At 38.2% G+C, this 24,017-nt stretch overlaps 1 protein-coding gene across 6 annotated transcripts in view; it reads right to left on the reverse strand.

The window, feature by feature from the left end:
- Window positions 1-656: 656 nt before the first annotated feature.
- Window positions 657-24,017, reverse strand: part of ZNF568 (zinc finger protein 568) — a 38,924-nt gene continuing 15,563 nt past the window's right edge. For 4 of the 6 annotated variants that reach the window (XM_061174084.1, XM_061174086.1, XM_061174083.1 and 1 more), the window contains 3 exons: window positions 6,544-6,670; window positions 6,177-6,272; window positions 657-2,571 (listed from right to left, as the gene is read on the reverse strand). In XM_061174084.1, the coding sequence (XP_061030067.1) occupies window positions 986-2,571; window positions 6,177-6,272; window positions 6,544-6,670 (1,809 nt within the window). In that variant the 3' untranslated portion in view covers window positions 657-985. Of the gene's footprint in view, window positions 2,572-6,176; window positions 6,273-6,543; window positions 6,671-9,628; window positions 9,736-24,017 lie in introns of all 6 variants that reach the window. The other 2 variants (XM_061174088.1, XM_061174087.1) reach the window with 2 other exon arrangements.

Genomic DNA, 24,017 nt, shown 5'->3' on the forward strand with positions numbered 1-24,017 from the left:
ATGTTATTATATGGTATGTTTCATCTGGATCTTGATTTTTTTTTTCACTCAACATTATTTTAGATAACAACCATGTTACACAATACAGACCAAGCTCATTGCTTTTAACTGCTGTATACCATTCCATTATTTGAATATATCACATTTTATTCATCCATTATCCCTTCAATATATATGTTGTTTTCAATTCAGATATATATATATATATTTCCTATTCATATTTATGAATTTCTTTAGGATGTATATCCAGAAGTGGAATGGCAGGGTCCTTTTAAAAAATATTTCCCTGCCTCAAAGTCATAGACAATATCCTGTTATTTCCTTTCAAGAAGTTCAGAGTTTGGCTTTTCACATTTCAGTGTTCAAATCCTTTGGAATTCTTTTTCTTTATATGTTGTAAGGTTGTATGTAATTTTATTTTCCCCAATATGGAGATTCAAATACTCCAACTGTTTTTATTGACTAGGCCGTCATTCTTCTACTGATTCACGATGTCATGTCTAATATACAACAAGTTTGCATATACTCATTCATTTACTTCTAGGCATTCTATTCTGTAAAACCTTTTTATTTATCCATTAATGTTCTAATGCCACACACTATTATATGACCATAACTTCATAATACATGTAGTATATGGTAGAAGGTGTGTCCTCTCCGTTCTTATTCAATATTGTCTCAGCAATCCATAGACTTTTATTTCATATGGATTTTAGAAGCATTTGGTAAAAATCCTAGAAAATTCTTGTTAGATGTTTGGAACTATATTAGGTCCATAGATTAATTTGGGGAGAAAAGACATTTTACGATATTGGGTTTTTCCATCTACATCCGTGGTATTTCCCTCCATTTACTCAAGTCTTTTGCCCTTCAATAAAACTTTACAATTTTTTCATAAAGATCTTTTTCATTTTTTGAGACTATGCCAAGATATTTTAAAGTTAAGTAAAGCATGGATTGAATTTAAGAGAAGGCCTTTATTCATTTAGTATACTCGGCGTTTCTCACCTGTATGACCTCTCTTATGTATAGAAAGGGATGCTCTTTGAGAGAATGCTTTCCCACATTCATTACATTCAAAGGGTTTCTCACCGGTGTGAATTCTCATATGTATTATAAGTAATGAGCATTGAGAGAAGGCTTTTCCACATTTATTACATTCATACGGTTTCTCCCCTGTATGACTTCTAACGTGAAGAGTAAGGGATGAGATTCGAGAGAAGGCTTTACCGCATTCATTACATTTAAACGGTTTCTCTCCAGTATGAATTTTTTCATGTTCAAGGAGATTTTGTCTCTGACTGAAAGCTTTTCCACATTGATTACAATGATAGGGTTTCTCTCCAGTATGAATTTTCTCATGTTCAGTGAGATTTGATTTCTGACTAAAGGCTTTCCCACATACTGTACACACATAGGGTTTTTCACCAGTATGAATTCTCTGGTGTCGGATGAGGTTTGACATCTGAATAAAAGCTTTCCCACATTCATTACATTCATAAGGTTTCTCTCCAGTATGAATTTTTTGATGTGTAATGAGATTTTCTTTCCGGCTGAAGGCTTTTCCACATTCATTACATTCATAGGGTTTCTCAGCTGTATGATTTCTCATATGTACAGTAAGGGATGAACTTTGAGAGAAGGCTTTCCCACATTCACTGCATACATAGGGTTTCTCACCTGTATGACTTCTCATATGTATAATAAATACTGAGCATTGAGAGAAGGCTTTTCCACATTTATTACATTTATAAGGTTTCTCCCCTGTGTGACTTCTCATATGTAGATTAACAGATGACATTCGAGAAAAAGCTCTACCACATTCATTACATGCATAAGGTTTCTCGCCAGTATGAATTTTCTCATGCTCAATAAGATTTTGCTTCTGGCTGAAGGCTTTTCCACATTCCTTACATTCATAGGGTTTTTCTCCAGTATGAATTCTCTCATGTTCAATGAGATTTGATTTCTGACTGAAGGCCTTCCAACAATCCTTACATGCATAAGGTTTTTCTCCGGTATGAATTCTCTGGTGTCTAATAAGGTTTGACATTTGAATGAAAGCTTTTCCACATTCATTACACTTATATGGTTTTTCCCCAGTATGAATTTTTTGATGTGTAATAAGATTTTCCTTCCTACTGAAAGCTTTTCCACATTCCTTACATTCATACGGTTTCTCTCCAGCATGAATTCTCTCATGTCTGATGAGGTCAAATTTATGATTAAAGTCTTGTCCACACTGATTACACTTAAAGGGGGTTACAACATGGGATGAGCAATGGTAAAATGGTTTCCCATACTTATTACACTCATAATTTTTCTCTCTTATACAGCCTTTCTCATAACTAAGTAAGTCTAAATTATGTTCAAAACCCTTATCAAATGAGTCATAATATTCATAGAAGTTTTGTCTTGAAGTAACAATGTCTGAACCCAGAGGAAATACTTTTGCAACTTTTTTACATTCAATGACATTTTCCTTAATTAGAGTTTTCTTGGAGATGGATGTAACTTTCCTCACAAGTGTTTCCTGCTGCTCCTTGATCTGTTCATCATCTTCCCAAACTTCTAAAATGGAGGACCAAAAATTATAACTTCTGAATTTTTCTCCTACTGCATTATTGATAACATTTCAGAAATTTGCCAAAGTGGGGTTGATCTTTGATATTGGCTCTAGTCTCCCAATATGAAAGAAATCCAAAGTGCAAATGTCCCTAGTTTCTAAGATTTGAGAAGTTAACGCCTATAGATAATATTATGGAGAGAAAACTGCCATTAATAGGCCCAAGCTGCTTTGACTGATTTAAAAAACATACTTATACAATGCAGATATCAGTAAAATGAATAGAATAATTAAGATGAAAGGGCAAACACATAAATGACTGGATAGCAAGTCAAATGACTAGAGGATAAAATTAACACTTGTGGTTAAACAAAACAGATCGAATGTATATGTTTATTTCTCCCACTTCTTAAAATTCCATTGAAATGACAGTAAAAGAATAAAGATTCAAACCCATAAGAACAAAGGAAATAGGAGTAAAAAGAAGGGTAAACAAGACATTTCAACAAAATACTGGAAGGCAAAAGGGTAAGAAAACCGTCAACTGATAGCTTAGCTAAGAAATTCAAGTTTTGTGCTACGAAGATGCAAATGTCCAACAACAAAGTGATTTGACAACAGAACACTAGGAAAGCTCAAAAATTGGAGGATTTAGGTACTTAAAAGGCAGGGATAAGAGTGGGGCTGAAAAACAGAGGATTAATTTAAAGTCTGTAGTTATATACTGATTTGAAGGCATGAACACATCTATATCATGAAGGTACATAAAGGAAAAAGGAGTCTATATGTAATTTAGAACTATTTTGGATAATGCTCAGTGAGGACTGGAGAAAAGGAGTCATGTAAAACACAGTTCATAAAGGAATAAGAAAAAATAAACAGGAACTGAGGAGAAATCAGAATCCTTTAGAGAAAAGAAGACATTTCCAGGAAGGGTGATCCACAGGATCAAATATGGAAGAGGAATTCCTGTTTCAATATGGTGGAATTAAACATCTCTGTGTCCTCTCCTCTCTGCAAACATGAAGAAGAAACAGAAAAGAAAATATATCCTCAATAAAACTAAAAGACAGTTAAACTCCAATTCCAGAGTATAAGGAAGACCAGAGGGTAGACTGAACCAGGTAGGGAAGAAACCCAGACACTGGCTGTTCTTTCTTATCTTAGACAGAAAGCATGGTGAACAGAGTTCTCCAAAACAGAAGGTACACCCTGTGGACAGAATGAATGAGTCATTTTTTACAACAATGGAATCCAGATGTGTTAAGACTGCATGGTGGCAGGAACATAATGGTCTTCTTCTGGCCCTGTCAAATGGTAGGGAAGGCAGAGCTAAACAAGGAGATGCAAATAGCCATTATTCTTGTATAAGCAGGATGTTGGCATAGGAGGGTAGAAGAGATACTGAGTGCTAGAGGAAGCATGCAATTAATAATCTCTGATTCAGAAGAAGTAAAGGGCAAACCAACTCTTAACACCAAACCTTGTATGACACAGGAAGTCAATACGAGCAACAGAGGCTTCCTTCTAGCTCAAGAGTATTTTTCTAGACAATCTCCAGCACTCTCCTTCTGTAAATAGTGGGTCCAGCAGGAAATAACCTTATTCAAAGATGAGGAATGATAGTTATAAAAGGAACCAGTATTCAGATCTATACCACACTACAAGAATCAAAAAACATGAATATACAAGCTTACAGGAAAAACTGATATTGACTGATCAATAAGCCTCATAAAGCTCTAAAGTTTTCAAGAAAAACAAACCTATGGGCATCCAGGCAAATAAATCAAGTCACCTATGAGGGAAAACAATCAGGCTTCAGATTTCTCCAAGCAACAATTCAAAGCCAAGAGGCAGCAGAGGACTATCTAAAGTCTTCAGGGAACTGTCTACAAAACCTCTAGGAAAGACAGTATGGCTCAAGAATTTTATACACAGCCAACTATTAACTAAATATAAAGGTTTTTAAAAAAAGGTATTTGTTTGTTTGCAAAACCTCAGGGACTCCAGTTCCCACTAAATTATAAGCTCCATGAGCCCATGCCCAGAATAGTATTTTATGTATATTGTTATGACTATAAATGTGGTTTCCTTTTCCTTATATCTTCTACTCGGTTGTTGAAGTATACATGAAAACTATTGATTTTTATTTGTTAATTTGATACCCTACCATATCACTGGATTCTCTTACTATTTGTTGCAGTTGATTCTCTTGTGTTTTAAGGGATATAATCTTATAATCTATAAATAAAGATGGTTTTATAGGGTCCTTTCCAATTCTTCTAGTACTGATTTTTTTCTCTTGTCTATTACTTAGGTATAAACTTAGTAAGAAATTTACAAAAGGTATAAAGGAAACCTTGGAAAGCATTCCTGAAAGACACAAAAATAGATAGATCTGAACAAAGACAGAGAACATGTTCTTGGATAGAAAATCTCGACATTATAAAGATGTCAGTGCTCCGAAAGTTAATTTATACTTCTAACACATGCCCAACAAAAAATCCAACAGGTTTTTCTCTGGAAAGAGAGAGTTGAATCTAAAATACTTATGGTGAAATAAACAATCAAGAATAGCCAGCACAGGGCTTCTGTGGTGGTGCAGTGGTTAAGAATCCGCCTGCCAATGCAGGGGACACCGGTTTGAGCCCTGGTCCGGGAAGATCCCACATGCTGCAGAGCAACTAAGCCCATGTGCCACAACTACTGAGCCTGTGCTCTAGAGCCCACGAGCCACAACTACTGAGACTCTGTGCCACGACCACTGAAGCCCATGTGCCTAGAGCCCATGCTCTGCAACGAGAAGCAAGCGCAATGAGAAGCCCATGCACCACAATGAAGAGCAGCCCCTGCTCGCCGCAACTAGAGAAAGCCCACGCGCAGCAATGAAGACCCAACGCAGCCAAAAATAAGTAAATAAAATTAAAAAAAAAAAAAAAAAAGAATAGCCAGCACAACTCTGAAAAAAGAAGTGTACTCAACTGGGAAAAGAAAGGGACTGAGTGTCAAGGGTAAGAGACAGACTTACTTTTCAATGTTATCTTTTGGACTGTTTATATTTTTTAACTAAGTGTGCATATATTATATTTCAAAAAAATTAAAGGAATGAAAGGTGTGAATAAGCAGGAAGGAGGTAACAATTTGTAAGCCAGAAACTTTTAAAGCTATGTGGGATTGTGAGAGTTGTGAAGTACAATGGAAAGTGTGAGTATTGTTACAAAACAAATCTGAGGCTTTTCAAAATAGAAAGAAATGGAATCTAACTCTGAAACAAATATGTTTTTAAAATACTATACATCCACAAAATATTGAATGCATAAGAAAAAACCCTATGAACACAAAGGAAAGAGAGAGCTTAAGGATCATAGAGAGGAACACTAATCTTGAAAGTAACGCTGTAAATGAACTAGGGAAGTTTTGGTACCTAAAATTTGAAAAAAGGAAGATAGCTCCAATACAGTATTTGGAAGTGTCACCATAATCCAAGGCATTCATACCTTTTGTCACTCTAGAAGACGTAAGTGAATCTTGGAAAATGTGAAATGTTATCAACCCCCTGAACAACTGTCATGTGTCTTTCTCATTCAGACCTGCACTTTCACTTATTCACCTGGACAGGGCCTCCCAAGCATTTCTTCTTCTACCACCCATGGTTCCTCTTCCTGCTCCAACCTGAAGATCACATCTGGTTTGGTGACTTGGCAGCCTATGATGAGAGACAACAAAGGACTTGGATATTAATGTTGGAGACAACCATCCAGATCTTGGGTTGAGTCCTGGGGACTTGAGGGCCTATAAAAGATGAGGATGGAGGAACTTCCACAGTGAGACAAAGTAATTAGCCTTTACCCTAAAGACAAGCACATACAATCAAATGAAGAAAGGGAAGGCTAGTTACAGACATCTGGCAAGTTGAAGTCTTCACACATTTCAAAGATAGAAAAGAATTCTGTGTAAAATTGCAAAGCTACCCTTACCCACTGTGACTAGGTTGCTATAGTTCTCCAGCATCACATCACGGTACAAGTCCCTCTGAGCAGGTTTCATTTGCTGCCATTCCTCCTGGGTGAGGTCCACAGCCACATCCTTAAATGTTACTGTTTCCTGTAAAAAAACAATTTGAAGTCATCAAAACTAAACACGGTGGTCAAAACATGTAAGAACCCAATTAGCTAGTATCCAGGGATCAGATACCATATATCAGGTTTGCATATTTACTTAATTTTGTATTTATACTACAGGGGAAAATATACCATAATAGAAATATCCTGTAGAAGTATGTTAATTATTGAATCAGCAAACTGATGAATTCATCATCTATTATTTAGGAAGCTGGAAATGTGACAGAGATGACATAGATATGATTCATAGGTAACTGGCTCAGAACCTGTCCAAGCAATTGTGTGATCTAGTAAGAAAGAGAACATGGAAATATTGGGTAAGGAAGAGAAATAAGGCTGGAGGAAGGAGGAGAGGTATGAAAATTTGAACATGCAAAATTTGATATTTCTATAGGACTTCCAGATGGAAATGTCCACTATGCAGTTGGAGGTATGAAGAAAGGAGATGAGAATTTGTTAGTCATCAACCGAAAATTGGGAGCTGATCCATGGCAGAAGGATATGAGTGGTTGTAAAGAACATATATGGTAGATTGGTTCAAGATGGCAGAGTAGAAGGACGTGTGCTCACTCCCTCTTGAGAGAGCACCGGAATCACCACTAACTGTTGAACAATCATCGACAGGAAGACACTGGAACACACCAGAAGAGATACCCCACGTCCAAAGACAAAGGAGAAGCTGCAATGAGACGGTAGGAGGGGCACAATCACAATAAAATCAAATCCTATAACCGCTGGGTGGGTGACTCACAAACTGGAGAACAATTATACCACCCACTGGAGTGAGGGTTCTGAGCCCCATGTCATGCTTCCCAACCTGTGGGTCTGGCAACGGGAGGGGGAATTCCCAGAGAAGCAGACTTTGAAGGCTGGCAGGATTTGATTGCAGGACATAGACAGGACTGGGGGAAACAGAAACTCCACTCCTGGAGAGCACACACAAAGCAGTGTGCACATCAGGACCCAGGGGGAAGGATCAGTGACCCCATAGGAGAACCAGACCTACCTGCTAGTGTTGGAGGGTATCCTGCAGAGGCAGGGGGTGGCTGTGGCTCACCGTAGGGACAAGGACACTGGCAGCAGAAGTTCTGGGAAGTACTCCTTGGCAGAAGCCCTCCCAGAGTCTGCCATTAGCCCCACCAAAGAACATGTAGCCTCCAGTGCTGGGTCACCTCAGGCCAAACAACCAACAGGGAGGGAACTCAGCCCTACCTATCAGCAGACAAGTGGATTAAAGTTTTACTGAACTCTGCCCACCAGAGCAACACCAGCTCTACCCACTACCAGTCTCTCCCATCAGGAAGCTTACACAAGCCTCTTATACAGACTCATCCACCAGAGGGCAGACAGCAGAAGCAAGAAGAACTACAATCCTGCAGCCTGTGGAACGAAAACCACATTCACAGAAAGATAGACAAAATGAAAAGGCACAGGACTATGTACCAGACGAAGGAACAAGATAAAACACCAGAAAAACAACTAAATGAAGTGGAGATAGGCAATCTTCCATAAAAAGAATTCAGAATAATGATAATGAAGATGATCCAAGACCTCAGAAAAAGAATGGAGGCAAAGATGGAGAAGATGCAAGAAATGTTTAACAAAGACCTAGAAGAATTAAAGAACAAACAAACAGAGATGAACAATATAATAACTGAAAAGAAAATACACTAGAAGGAATCAATAGCAGAATAACTGAGGCAGAAGAATGGATAAGTGAACTGGAAGACAGAATGGTGGAATTCACTGCCACAGAACAGAATAAAGAAAAAAGAATGAAATGGATTATTACTCAGCCATATAAAGGAACAAAATTGAGTTATCTGTAGTGAGGTGGATTGACCTAGAATCTGTCATACAGAGTGAAGTTAAGTCAGAAAGAGAAAAACAAATACTGTATGCTAACGCATACATACGGAATTTTAAAAGGCGGTACTGATGAACCTAGTGGTAGGTCAGGAATAAAGACACAGATGTAGAGAATGGACTTGAGGGCATGGCGGGGAGGGAAAGCTGGGATGAAGTGAGAGAGTAGCATTGACATATATACACTACCAAATGTAAAATGGATGGCTAGTGGGAAGCAGCTGTAAAGCACAAGGAGATCAGCTCGGTGCTTTGTGACGACCTAGAGGGATGGGATAGGGAGGGTGGAAGGGAGGCTCAAGAGGGAGGGGATATGGGGATATATGTATACATATAGCTGATTCACTTTGTTATACAGCAGAAACTAACACAACATTGTAAAGCATTTATACTCCAATAGAGATGTGGGAAAAAAAAAGAAAAAAGAAAAAAAAAGAATGAAAAGAAATGAAGACAGCCTGAGAGACCTCTGGGACAACATTAAACGCACCAACATTCGCATTATAGGGGTCCCAGAAAGAGAAGAGAGAGAGAAAGGACCCAAGAAAATATTTGAAGAGATTATAGTCAAAAACTTCCCTAACATGGGAAAGGAAATAGCCACCCAAGTCCAGGAAGTGCAGAGTCCCAGGCAGGATAAATCCAAGGAGAAACACACCAAGACACAATAGTCATTAAGTTGACAAAAATTAAAGACAAAGAAAACTTATTGAAAGCAGCAAGGGAAAAATGACAAATAACATACAAGGGAACTCCCATAAGGTTAACAGCTGATTTTTCAGCAGAAACTCTGCAAGCCAGAAGGCAGTGACACGATATACTTAAAGTGATAAAAGGGAAGAATCTACAACCAAGATTACTCTACCCAGCAAGAATCTCATTCAGATTCGACGGAGAAATCAAAAGCTTTACAGACAAGCAAACGATAAGAGAATTCAGCACCACCAAACCAGCTCTACAACAAATGCTAAAGGAACTTCTCTAAGTGGGAATCACAAGAGAAGAAAAGGACCTACAAAAACAAACTCATAACAATTAAGAAAATGGTAATAGGAACATACATATCGATAATTACCTTAAACGTGAATGGATTAAATGCTCCAACCAAAAGACACAGGCTCGTTGAATGGATACAAAAACAAGACCCATATATATGCTGTCTACAAGAGACCCACTTCAGACCTAGGGACAAATACAGACTGAAAGTTAGGGGATGGAAAAGGATATTCCATGCAAATAGGAATCAAAAGAAAGTTGGAGTAGCAATCACTCATATCAGATAAAATAGACTTTAAAATAAAGAATGTTACAAGAGACAAGGAAGGACATTACATAATGATCAAGGGAGCAATCCAAGAAGAAGATATAACAATTATAAATATATATGCACCCAACATAGGAGCACCTAAATACATAAGGCAAATGCTAACAGCCATAAAAGAGGAAATCAACAGTGACACAATAATAGTGGGAGACTTTAACACCCCACTTACACCAATGGACAGATCATCCAGACAGAAAATTAATAAGGAAACACAAGCTTTAAATGACACAATAGACCAGATAGATTTAATTGATATTTATAGGACATTCCATCCGAAAGCAGCAGATTACACTTTCTTCTCAAGTGCATATGGAACATTCTCCAGCATACATCACATCTTAGGTCACAAATCAAGCCTTGGTAAATTTAAGAAAACTGAAATCATATCAAGCATCTTTTCCAACCACAACGCTATGAGATTAGAAAATAATTACACGGAAAAAAGGAAAAAACACAAACACATGAAAGCTAAACAATACGTTACTAAATAACCAAGAGATCACTGAAGAAATCAAAGAGGAAATCAAAAAATACCTAGAGACAAAATGACAACGACTACACGATGATCCAAAACCTACAGAATGCAGTGAAAGTAGTTCTAAGAGGAAAGTTTATAGCAATAGAATCCTACCTCAAGAAACAAAAAAAATCTCAAATAAACAATCTAACCTTACACCTAAAGGAACCAGAGAAAGAAGAACAAACGAAACCCCAAGTTAGTCGAAGGAAAGAAATCATAAAGATCAGAGCAGAAATAAATGAAATAGAAACAAAACAATAGCAAAGCTCAATAAAACGAAAAGCTGGTTCTTTGAGAAGATAAACAAAATTGATAACCTTTAGCCAGACTCATCAAGAAAAAGAAAGAGCGGACTCAAATCAATAAAGGTAGAAATGAAAAAGGAGAAGTTACAATGGACGCCACAGAAATACAAAGCATAAGAGACTACGACAAGCAACTCTGTGCCAATAAAATGGACAACATGAGCAATGGACAAATTCTTAGAAAGGTGTAACCTTCCAGGACTGAACCAGGAAGAAATAGAAAATATGAACAGACCAATCACAAGGAAGGAAATTGAAACTGTGATTTTAAATCTCCCAACACACAAAAGTGCAGGATCAGATGGCTTCACAGGTGAATTCTATCAAACATTCAGAGAAGAGCTAACACCCATCCTTCTCAAACTCTTCCAAAAAATTGCAGAGGAAGGAACACTCCCAAACTCATTCTACAAGACCACCATCACTCTGATACCAAAACCAGACAAAGATACTACAAAAAAAGAAAATTACAGACCAATATAACTGAAGAAAATAGATGCAAAAATCCTCAACAAAATGCTAGCAAACAGAATCCAACAGCACATTAAAAGGATAATACACCATGATCAAGTGGGTTTTATCCCAGGGGTGCAAGGATTCTTCAATATACGCAAATCAATCAATGTGATACACCATATTAACCAACTGAAGAATAAAAACCATATGATCATTTCAATAGATGCAGAAAAAGCTTTTGATAAAATTCAACACCCATTTATGATAAAAACTGTCCAGAAAGTGGGCATAGAGGGAACCTACCTCAACACAATAAAGGCCATATACGACAAACCCACAGCAAAAATCATTCTCAATGGTGAAAAACTAAAAGCATTTCCTCTAAGATCAGGAACAAGACAAGGATGTCCACTCTTGCCACTATTATTCAATACAGTTTTGGAAGTCCTAGCCATGGCAATCAGAGAAGAAAAAGAAATAAAAGGAATACAAATTGGAAAAGAAATAAAACTGTCACTGTTTGCAGGTGACATGATACTATACATAGAGAATCCTAAAGATGCCACCAGAAAACTACTAGAGCTAATCAATGAATCTGGTAAAGTTGCAGCGTACAAAATTAATGCACAGAAATGTCTTGCATTCATATACACTAACAACGAAAGATCAGAAAGAGAAATTTAAGAAACAATCCCATTCACCATTGCTACAAAAAGAATAAAATACCTGGAATAAACCTACCTAAGGAGGTAAAAGACCTGTACTCAGAAAACCATAAGACACTGATGAAAGAAATCAAAGATGACACAAACAGATGGAGAGATATACCATGTTCTTGGATTGGAAGAATCAATATTGTGAAAATGACTACTACCCAAAGCAATCTACAGATTCAATACAATACCTATCAAACTACCAATGGCATTTTTTACAGAACTAGAACAAAAAATCTTAAAATTTGTATGGCGACATAAAAGACCCTGAATAGCCAAAGCAATCTTGAGGGAAAAAAACGGAGCTGGAGGAATCAGACTCCCTGACTTCAGGCTATACTACAAAGCTACAGTAATCAAGAAAATATGGTACTGGCACAAAAACAGAAATATAGACCAATGGAACAGGATAGAAAGCCCAGAGATAAACTGATGCACCTATGGTCAACTAATCTATGACAAAGGAGGCAAGGATATACAATGGAGAAAAGACACTTCAATAAGTGGTGCTGGGAAAACTGGACAGTTACATGTAAAAGAATGAAATTAGAACACTCCCTAAAACCATACACAAAAATAAACTCAAAATGGATTAAAGACCTAAATGTAAGACCGGACACTATAAAACTCCTAGAGGAAAACATAGGAAGAACACGCTTTGACATAAATCACAGTAAGATCTTTTTTGACCTACCTCCTAGAGTAATGGAAATGAAAACAAAAATAAACAAATGGGACCTAATGAAACTCCAAAGCTTTTGCACAGCAAAGGAAACTACAAACAAGACGAAAAGACAACCCTCAGAATGGGAGAAAATATTTGCAAATGAATCAATGGACAAAGAACTAATCTCCAAAATATATAAACAGCTCACGCAGCTCAATATTAAAAAAACAAACAACCCAATCCAAAAATGGGCAGAAGACCTAAATAGACATTTCTCCAAAGAAGACATACAGATGGCCAAGAAGCACATGAAAAGCTGCTCAACATCACTAATTATTACAGAAATGCAAATCAAAACTACAATGAGGTATCACCTCACACCGGTTAGAATGGGCATCATCAGAAAATCTACAAACAACAAATGCTGGAGAGGGTGTGGAGAAAAGGGAATCCTCTTGCACTGTGGGAATGTAAATTGATACAGCCACTATGGAGAACAGTATGGAGGTTCCTTAAAAAACTAAAAATAGAATTAACATATGAGCCAGCAATCCCACTACTGGGCATATACCCAGAGGAAACCATAATTCAAAAAGACACACGCACCCCAATGTTCATTGCGGCACTATTTACAATAGCCAGGTCATGGAAGCAACCTAAATGCCCATCAACAGACGAATGGATAAAGAAGATGTGGTACATATACACAAAGGAATATTACTCAGCCATAAAAAGGAACAAAATTGGGTTTTGTAGAGACGTGGATGGACCTAGAGACTGTCATACAGAGTGAAGTAAGTCAGAAAAACAAATATCATACATAAATGATTATATGTGGAATCTAGAAAAATGGTACAGATGAAGCGGTTTGCAAGGCAGGAACAGAGACACAGATGTAGAGAACAAACATATGGACACCAAGGGGGGAAAGCGGGGGCAGGGTAGTGTTGGTGGCAGTGGGATTAATTGAGAGATTGGGATTGACATATATACATTAATATGTATAAAAGAGATAACTAATAAGAACCTGCTGTATTAAAAAATAATAAAATAAAATTCAAAAAAAAAAAGAACATACATGGTAGGTAAAGGGCCAAGGTCAGAATCAACCGTTAAGCATCAAAGAAAGGGTCTTAGGTTTTTGTTTCTTGCTTATATTTACAGTCGTGGGATGAGAATCAAAACTATGAGAGTGGCTTCCCTGGTGGCGCAGTGGTTGAGAGTCTGCCTGCCAATGCAGGGGACACGGGTTCGAGCCCTGGTCTGGGACGATCCCACATGCCACGGAGCAACTAGGACCGTGAGCCACAATTACTGAGCCTGCGCGTCTGCAGCCCGTTCTCCGCAACAAGAGAGGCCGCGATAATGAGAGGCCCGCGCACCGCGATGAAGAGTGGCCCCACCTGCCGCAACTAGAGAAAGCCCTCACACAGAGACGAAGACCCAGCACAGCCAAAATAAATAAATAAATAAATAAATAAATAAATAAAATTAAAAAAAAAAAAAAAACTATGAGAGTGGTGTGATGGAAACTAAAAAACAAATGATAAATTTTAAGAAAAGAATGTTACTTGATCACAAAAACCAACTCTTCCTCTCCATTTAAAAACTTCAGTATCCAAATAAGGAAAAATCTTTACCTGCAAAGGCTCTAAAAAAGAAATATATATCCCATATTTGGGAGAATATTCAAGAAATAGTATAAATAAGATAGAAAAATGGGAAATATAAATGGAAATTACTAAAAGCTGAATCACAATTAATGTGTCTCGGAAACTATCTCTATGATCATTACTACCATCAATATCATCATCACTGTCATCTATTGAGTACTTATATGCCAAGCATTGTTAGAATTTCTTTAGATATATTAACTTCCAAAATTCCCCTAATAAGGTTATGAAGTAGGTACTGTTATTATCCATTTGAAAGGTAAGGAAACCAGCGCTAAGAGTTAACTTTCCTAGGGTCATAAAGCTACTATGTGGTAGAGCTGAAATTCCAGCCCAAGCAGTGTAGCTGCAGAGCCCATGTTTTTATCCATCATATTATACTTCTCCAAGTCAGCAGGAAGCCTCAGAATCCCACAAATATTCACCAATTCAAGATAGACAATTGGAAACACAAGATCTCTTGCACTCAAAATTCACTTTCTTGCTGAGGTTGAAAGCATGTGAAATCACCAATGATGGGAAACCGTAGGATAAGTATCATGACAAAAAAATCAAAAGCCAATGACAATGGAACATCACCCTGACTTGAAGAAGCATAATGAAGTCTGATGAAGCAGTGGGGAGGAAGACTGAAGACAAAACCAGATGTAGAAAACTGGCCTCTGGTGTAATGGTTTCACTAATCACTATGTGAACAAAAGCCAACATAAAATACTTTTGCTGTTACTATCCAATATTGTATTAACCAAATTAGTCAAATGCACTTACAAAAACTAGCATTTAGATTTCACGTGAAGACTGAGGGAATCATTAAAATAACTTCGGAGCAAATACTTGCTATGTATGACTTTGTAAATGTAGAAACAAATTAATTTTACACTTTAGAAAAACATAAAATATGCTAGAAAAATAATAAAAATACAATTATCCACTTGGGATTTAAAAAGAACACGTAGAAGATGGCAATGTGGGAAGACGTGGAGTTAGCATCCCCCCACAACTAGGGTGCCTACCTGCCACTGGTGGGGGACTCCGGCGCCCAAGGAGATGGGAGGGACCCCAAAGTGAACCAAAGTGAACCGGTAGGACATAGGGGGACTGAGGGGGTAGGAGAAGTGGAGGCCAGACAGGATCAGCACCCCTGAAGCAGGGGAGATCAGGAGAGGAAGGCAGGAGGGACTCTCTGGGAAGAGCGGGAGAGGAGCAGAGGGAGATTGCCCCGCCCACTCAGCCTGGGGAGCCTGCTGAGCTCCCAGGTGGATCCCCTGCCCTCCAAAGCCCCCTCCAGGTCACGTGGGTCCTTGGGGGCATAGAAAGGAGGCCAAGGGGAGAACCAGAGAGGCAGGCAGGAGGGGCCCTCTGGGGGGAGCAGGAGAGGAGCAGAAGGGCGATTGCCCTACCCACTCGGGTACAGGGAGCCTGCTGAGTTTGCAGGCAGATCCCCTGCCCTCCAAACCCCCCTCTAGTCTGCGTGCGTCCTTGGGGGCATAGGAGGGAGGCCGGGGAGATCATGAGAGGCAGGCAGGAGGGGCCTTCCCAGACCAGAGAAGCAGGAGAGGAAGGAGTTCGTTTGCCCCGCCCACTCGAGCCCAGGAAGCCTCCTGGGCTCCCAGGTGAGGTCCGCTGCCCTCTGAGACCAGGGGTGGGGGACACGCCTGGGCATCTTCTGTTCCTTGAGCCTAAGCCTCACCCCCCACAGCCCCCAAGGCCTTTTCCAGGCCTGTGGGTCCTGAGCAGTGGCCCCGCCCACCACCCAAAACTTGCCCTTGCTTAGGCCCTGCCCTCCACAGCCAAGGCCTTTCCCCCCTCCTTTTTTTTTTTTCTTTTCCCTCCTCTTTTTTATTATTGTGGTACAGATGTACCTTCCAGTTATTGATACATCTATATTTTAAATTTTATATTCTTCCTAACACATCTGTTAGTTTCCTAGTCTAATTTTATTTTTTACTTTGTTATTGTTCTTTTTTTTTTTTTGCCGCCCCAGGTGGCTTGCAGGATCTTGGTTCATGAGCAAGGGGTCAGGCTGTAGCTCCTGCAGTGGGAGCTCCGAGTCCGAACCACTGGACTAACAGAGAACCTCAGACCCCAGGGAATACTCAACGCAGTGAGGTCTCATGGAGTTCCTCATCTCAGCACCAAGACGCAGCTCTATCCAATAGCCTACAAACTCCAGTGTTGGAAGCCTCAGGCCAAACAACCAGTAAGACAGGAACACAATCCCACTCATAAAAAAGAAAAAAAAAAAAGAGACAGCAAAAAAATATGTCACAGATGAAGGAGCAAGGTAAAAACCTACAAGACCAAATAAATGAAGAGGAAATAGGCCATCTACCTGAAAAAGAATTCAGAGTAATGAGAGTAAAGATGATCCAGAATCTCGGAAATAGAATGGAGGCATGGATTGAGAAAATACAAGAAATGTTTAACAAACATCTAGAAGAACTAAAGAACAAACAGAGATGAACAACACAATAACTGAAGTGAAAAATACACTAGAAGGAATCAATAACAGAATAACTAAGGCAGAAGAACGAATAAGTGAGCTGGAAGACAAAATGGTGGAAATAACTGCTGAGGAGCAGAATAAAGAAAAAAGAATGAAAAGAATTGAAGACAATCTCAGAGACCTCTGGGACAACAATAAACACACCAACATTCGAATTATAGGGGTCCCAGAAGAAGAAGAGAAAAAGAAAGGGTCTGAGAAAATATCTGAAGAGATTACAGTTGAAAACTTCCCTCACATGGGAAAGGAAATAGTCACCCAAGTCCAGGAATCACAGAGAGTCCCATACGGGATAAACCCTAGGAAAAACACACCAAGACACATGTTAATCAAACTAACAAAAATGAAATTCAAAGAAAAAATATTAAAAGCAGCAAGGGAAAAACAAAAAATAACATACAAAGGAATCCCCATAAGGTTATCAGCTGATTTTTCAGTGGAAACTCTGCAGGCCAGAAGGGAATGGCAGGATATACTTAACGTGATGAAAGAGAAAAACCTACAACAAAGATTACTCTACCCAGCAAGGATCTCATTCAGATTCGATGGAGAAATCAAAAGCTTTTTAGACAAGCAAAAGCTAAGAGAATTCAGCACCACCAAACCAGGTTTACAACAAATGCTAAAGAAACTTCTCTAAGTGGGAAACACAAGAGAAGAAAATGACCGACAAAAAAACCCCCAAAACAATTAAGAAAATGGTAATAGGAACATACATATCGATAACAACCTTGAATGTAAATGGACTACATGACCTAACCAAAACACACAGACTGGCTGAATGGATACAAAAACAAGACCCATATATATGCTGTCTACAAGAGACCCACTTCAGACCTAGGGACACATACTGACTGAAAGTGAGGGGATGGAAAAAGACATTCCATGCAAATGGAAATCAAAAGAAAGCTGGAGTAGCAATACTCATATCAGATAAAATAGACTTTAAAATAAAGACTGTTACAAGAGATAAGGAGGGACACTACATAATGATCAAAGGATCAATCCAAGAGGAAGATATAACAATTATAAATGTTTATGCACCCAACATAGGAGAACCTCAATACATAATGCAAATGCTAACAACTATGAAAGGAGAAATTGACAATAACACAATAATAGCAGGGGACTTTAATACCCCACTTACACCAATGGACATATCATCCAAACAGAAAATAAATAAGGAAACACAAGCTTTAAATGACACAACAGACCAGATAGATCTAACCGATATTCATAGAACATTCCACCCAAAAGTAGCAGAATACACTTTCTTCTCAAGTGCACATGGAACATTCTCCAGGATAGATCACATCTTGCGTCACAAATCAAGCCTCAGAAAATTTAAGAAAATTGAAATCGTATCAAGCATCTTTTCTGACCACAACACTATGAGACTGGAAATCAATTACAGAAAAAAAAAACTGTAAAAAAACACAAATACATGGAGGCTAAACAGTGCACTACTAAATAACCAAGAGATCACTAAAGAAATCAAAGAAAAAATGAAAAAATACATAGAAATAAATGACAATGAAAACATGGCAACCCAAAACCTATGGGACGCAGCAAAAGCAGTTCTAAGAGGGAAGTTTATAGCAATACAATCTCGCCTCAAGAAACAAGAAAAATCTCAAATAAACAATCTAACCCTACACTTAAAATAACTAGAGAAAGAAGAACAAACAAAAACCAAAGTCAGTAGAAGGAAAGAAATCATAAAGATCAGAGCAGAAATAAATGAAATAGAAATGAAGAAAATAGCAAAGATAAATAAAACTAAAAGCTGGTTCTTTGAGAAGATAAACAAAATTGATAAACCCTTAGCCAGACTCATCAAGAAAAAAAGGGAGAGGACACAAATCAATAAAATTGGAAATGAAAAAGGAGAAATCACAACTGAAACTGCAGAAATACAAAGGATTATAAGAGACTACTACAAACAACCATATGCCAATAAAATGGACAACCACGAAGAAATGGACAAATTCTTGGAAAGGTACAATTTTCCAAGACTGAACCAGGAAGAATTAGAAAATATAAACAGACCTATCTCAAGTAATGAAATTGAAACCATAATTAAAAATCTTCCAACAAACAAAAGTCCAGGACCAGATGGCTTCACAGGCAAATTCTATCAAACATTTAGAGAAGAGCTAACACCTATCCTTCTCAAACTCTTCCAAATATTGCAGAGGGAGGAACACTCCCAAATTCATTCTACAAAGCCACCATCACCCTGATACCAAAACCAGAAAAAGATATCACAAAAAAAGAAAATTATAGACCAATATCACTGATGAACATAGAGGCAAAAATCCTCAACAAAATACTAGCAAACAGAATCCAACAGCACATTAAAAGGACCATATGCCATGATCAAGTGGGATTTATCCCAGGGATGCAAGGATTCTTCAATATACATAAATCAATCAATGTGATACACCACATTAACAAATTAAGGAATAAAAACCATATGATCATCTCAATAGATGCAGAAAAAGCTTTTGACAAAATTCAACACCCTTTATGATAAAAACTCTCCAGAGAGTGGGCATAGAGGGAACCTACCTCAACATAATAAAGGCCATATATGACAAACCCACAGCAAGCATCACACTTAATGGTGAAAAACTGAAAGCATTTCCTCTAAGATCAGGAACAAGACAAGGATGTCCACTCTCACCACTCTTATTCAACATAGTTTTGGAAGTCCTATCCACAGCAATCAGAGAAGAAAAAGAAATGAAAGAAATACAAATTGGAAAAGAAAAAGTAAAACTGTCACTGTTTGCCGATGACATGATACTATACATAGAAAATCCTAAAGATGCCACCAGAAAACTACTAGAACTAATCAATGAATTTGGTAAGGATGCAGGATACAAAATTAATGCACAGAAATCTCTGGCATTCCTATCCACCAACAATGAAAAATCAGAAAGAGAAATTAAGGAAACAATCCCATTCACGATTGCAACAAAAGAATAAAACACCTAGGAATAAACCTGCCTAAGGAGGTGAAAGATTTGTATTCAGAAAACCATAAGACACTGATGAAAGAAATCAAAGACGACATAAACAGATGGAGAAATATACCATGTTCTTGGATTAGAAGAATCAATATTGTGAAAAGACTATACTACCCAAAACAATCTACAGATTCAATGCAAGCCCTATCAAAATACCAGTGGCATTCTTCAAAGAATTAGAACAAAACATTTTACAATAGCCAGGACATGGAAGCAACCTAAATGTCCATCAACAGATGAATGGATAAAGAAGATGTGGCACATATATACAATGGAATATTACTCAGCCATAAAAAGAAACTAAACTGAGTTATTTGTAGTGAGGTGGATGGACCTAGAGTCTGTCATACAGAGTGAAGTAAGTCAGAAAGAGAAAAACAAATACCGTATGCTAACACATATATGGAATCTAAAAAAAAAAAAAAGGTTCTCATGAACCTAGGGGCAGGACAGGAATAAAGATTCAGACGTAGAGAATGAACTTGAGGACACGGGGAGGGGGAAGGGTAAGCTGGGATGAAGTGAGAGAGTAGCATGGACATATACACACTACCAAATGTAAAACAGACAGCTAGTGGGAAGCAGTGGCATAGCACAGGGAGATCAGCTCAGTGCTTTATGACCACCTAGAGGGGTGGGATAGGGAGGGTGGGAAGGAGGGAGGCACAAGAGGGAGGGGATATGGGGATATATGTATACATATAGCTGATTCACTTTGTTATACAGCAGAAACTAACACACCATTGTAAAGCAATTATACTCCAATAAAGATGTTAACAAATAAATAAAATAAAATAAAATAAAATACATGAGGAGTGCCTTTTTTAATGTAAAAAAAAAGACATGAGACATGGAGAAGAGAAAGGAAAATGACAGACATAATTTAGTGTCAACATTAGTGGTAAATGGATTTAACAATCAAAAAGGCAGAGACTGTCAGACTGGATAGAAAAACAAGATCAAACTATATGCTGTCTATAGGAGACATACTTTAGGTTCAAACATAAAAATAAGTTGAAATAAATTAACGGGAAAAGATATATCATGCAAAGAATAACCATAAAAATGCTGGAGTGAATATACTAATATTAGACAAAATAGACTTTAAAACAAAAACTGGGGACTTCCCTGGTGGTTCAGTGGTTAAGAATCCACCTTCCAATGCAGGGGACACAGGTTCAATCCCTGGTCAGGGAACTAAGATCTCACATGCTGCGGGGCAAATGAGCCTGCACGCCACAACTACTGAGCCCGCGCACCACAACTAGAGAGCCTGTATGCCTCAACTAGAGCCCATGTGCCACAACAACAGAGTCCACGTGCTCTGGAGCCTGCGCGCCGCAACAAAGAGCCCATGTGCCGCAACTAAGAACTGACACAGCCAAATAAATAAATAAATATTTTAAAAAGGAAATCAATAAAATAGAGAACAGAAAAATAATAGAAACAATCAATAAGACCAAAAATTGGTTCCTTGAAAAGATCAACAAAATTGACAAACCTTTAAGATGACTGACCAAGAAAAAGAGAGAATGCTCAAAGCATTAAACTCAGGAATGAAAGAGGAGACATTACTACTAACCTTACAGGATTAAAAAGGATTATAGTGGAATATTATGAAGAACAGTATGGTAACAAATTAGATGATTTAGATGAAATGGACAAATTCCTAGAAAGACACAAAGTAATGAAACTGCTCAAGGACAGAAAAAAAGAAAATCTGAATAAACCTGTATCAAGTAAAGAGATTCAATTAGTAATCAAAAAACTACCCACAAAAAAAAGCTCAGGGCTAGATGGCTTCACTGGTAAATTCTACCAAACACCAAAGAACAGTTAATACCAATACTTCACAAAATCTCCCAAAATAGAAGAGGAGTGAACACTCCTTCTATGAGGCCAGTATTACCCTGATATACCAGACACAGACAAAAAGAAAAAAAGAAAAGAAAACTACAGATCACTATCTCTTATTAATACAGAGGTAAAAATCCTCAACAAAATGCTAACTAATTTAATCTAACAATATATAAAAAGGGAACACAGATGTTTATAACAGCTTTAATTCATAATTGCCAACACCTGGAAGCAATCAAGACGTCCCTTAGTAGGTGAATGGATAAATAAATTGTGGTACATCCAGATAAAGGAATATTACTCAATGCTAAAAAGAAATGTGCTATCAAACCAGGAAAACACATGGAGGAACCTTAAATGCATATAACTAAGTGAAAGAAGCTGACTTGAGAAGGCTATATACAGTATGATTCCACTATATGACATTCTGGAAAAGGCAAAATTACAGAGACAGTAATAAGATTAGTGGATACCAGGGGCTGGAGGAGAGGAGAGCAATGACTAGACAGAGCAGAGAGGATTTTTAGGTCAGTGAAAATACTCTGTATGATACTATAATGACAGACACATGTATATACATTTGTCCAAATCCATAGATTATACAACACCAAGAGTGAGCCTGAATGTAAACTATTAGACTTTGGATGATTATGATGTGTCAGTATAGGTCCATCAATTATAACAATGTACCACTCTGATGGGGGATGCTGATAATGGGGGAGGCTATGCATGTGTGGGGGGCAAAGGGTATATGGGGAATCCCTGTACCTTCCTCTCAACTTTGCCATGAACCTGAAATTGCTCTTTAAAAACAAACAAACAAAAAAATATATAAAGGATTATGTGCCATCACCAAGTGGGATTTATCCCAGGAATGCAATACTGATTTAACATCTGAAAATAAACTAATGTAATAATCGATGCCGATAGAATAAAGAACAAATCCATATGATCATCTCAACAGATGCAGAAAAAGCACTTGACAAAACTCAATACCTTTTCATGAGAAAAACACTCAACAAACTAGCAAAAAAGAGGAACTTCCTCAACGTGTTATAAGACGTCTACAAACACCCCACAGCTAACATCATACTAAATGTGAAAGACTAGATGCTTTCCCCTTATGGTCAGGAACAAGACAAGGATGTACATTCTTACCACCTCTATTAACATTGCAGTGAAGGTTCTAAACAGAGCAATTAGGCAAGAAAATAAAAGGTATCCAGATTAGGAAGGAGAAAATACAACTATCTCTATTTTCAGATGACATGATTTTCAGAAAACATAAGAAATCCACTAAAATTTTATTAGAACTAATAAACAACTTCAGCAAGGTTGCAGAATATAAGATCAATAGTAAAAACCCAATTGTATAACTACACATTTGCAGTGAACATCCAAAAATGAAATCAAGGAAAACAAATCCCATTTACAATAGCATCAGAAAGAATAAAATACTGCTCAAGATGGTGGAGTAGAAAGACCCTGAGCTCACATCCTCTCATGGGCACACCAAAATTACAGCTATTTACAGAGCAACTGTTGATGAGAAAGACTGAAACCTATAAAGAGAACGAACCACAACAAGATGGGTAGGAGTGGTAGAGTCAATGTATAGTCAAGACCCATACTCCTGGATGGGAAACACACAAATGGGAGAATAATTACAATCGCAGAGGTTTTCCACAAGGAGCAAGGGGTCTGAGCCCCACATCGGGCTCTAGAGCCTGAGGATCCTGCACTGGGGAAGACAAGCCCCCAGAGCATTTGGTTTTGAAGGCCAGTGGGGCTTACTTTCAGGAGACCCAGAGGATTGTAGGAAACAGAGACTCCACTCTTAGAGGGCGCACACAAAATCTCACGTGCTCTGGGACTCAGGGGAGCAGCAGGAATTTGAAAGGAGCCTGGTTCAGACCCCGCTGCTGACCTTGGAGAGTCTTCTGGAGAGGCAGGAGGCAACGTGAGCTCACCCTGGGGACATAGAAACTGGCAGCAGCCACTTTGGGGAGTTCGTTCAACCACATGGACACTGGTGCTGGCAAGTGCCATTTTGGAATCTTCTCTGTAGCTTATTAGCCTTGGGACTCAGCTCCACACCATCCACAAGTTTGTAGGCAAAAGTACTGTGACTCCTAAGGCCCACCAATTAGCCAGGCAGGGACACAGACCCATCCACCAGCAAGCAGGCTGCCTTAAGATTCTCTGAGCCCACAGCCACCCCTGGATATGAACCTATCCACCAGGGGGCCCAGGACCCAGCCCCACACACCAGAGATGAAAATGTTGAGAGATGATACAAACATGAAGGATGGAGAATGAAGATCTAATCTAAAAGCTATATACATTGCCAAGGAACCAGAATAAAAGAAAACCCAAAAACACAAATGGAAAAAAAAAACAACTTGGAGTTG

The sequence above is a fragment of the Eubalaena glacialis genome, chromosome 18, assembly GCF_028564815.1.
Source record: "Eubalaena glacialis isolate mEubGla1 chromosome 18, mEubGla1.1.hap2.+ XY, whole genome shotgun sequence".
NCBI lineage: Eukaryota > Metazoa > Chordata > Mammalia > Artiodactyla > Balaenidae > Eubalaena > Eubalaena glacialis.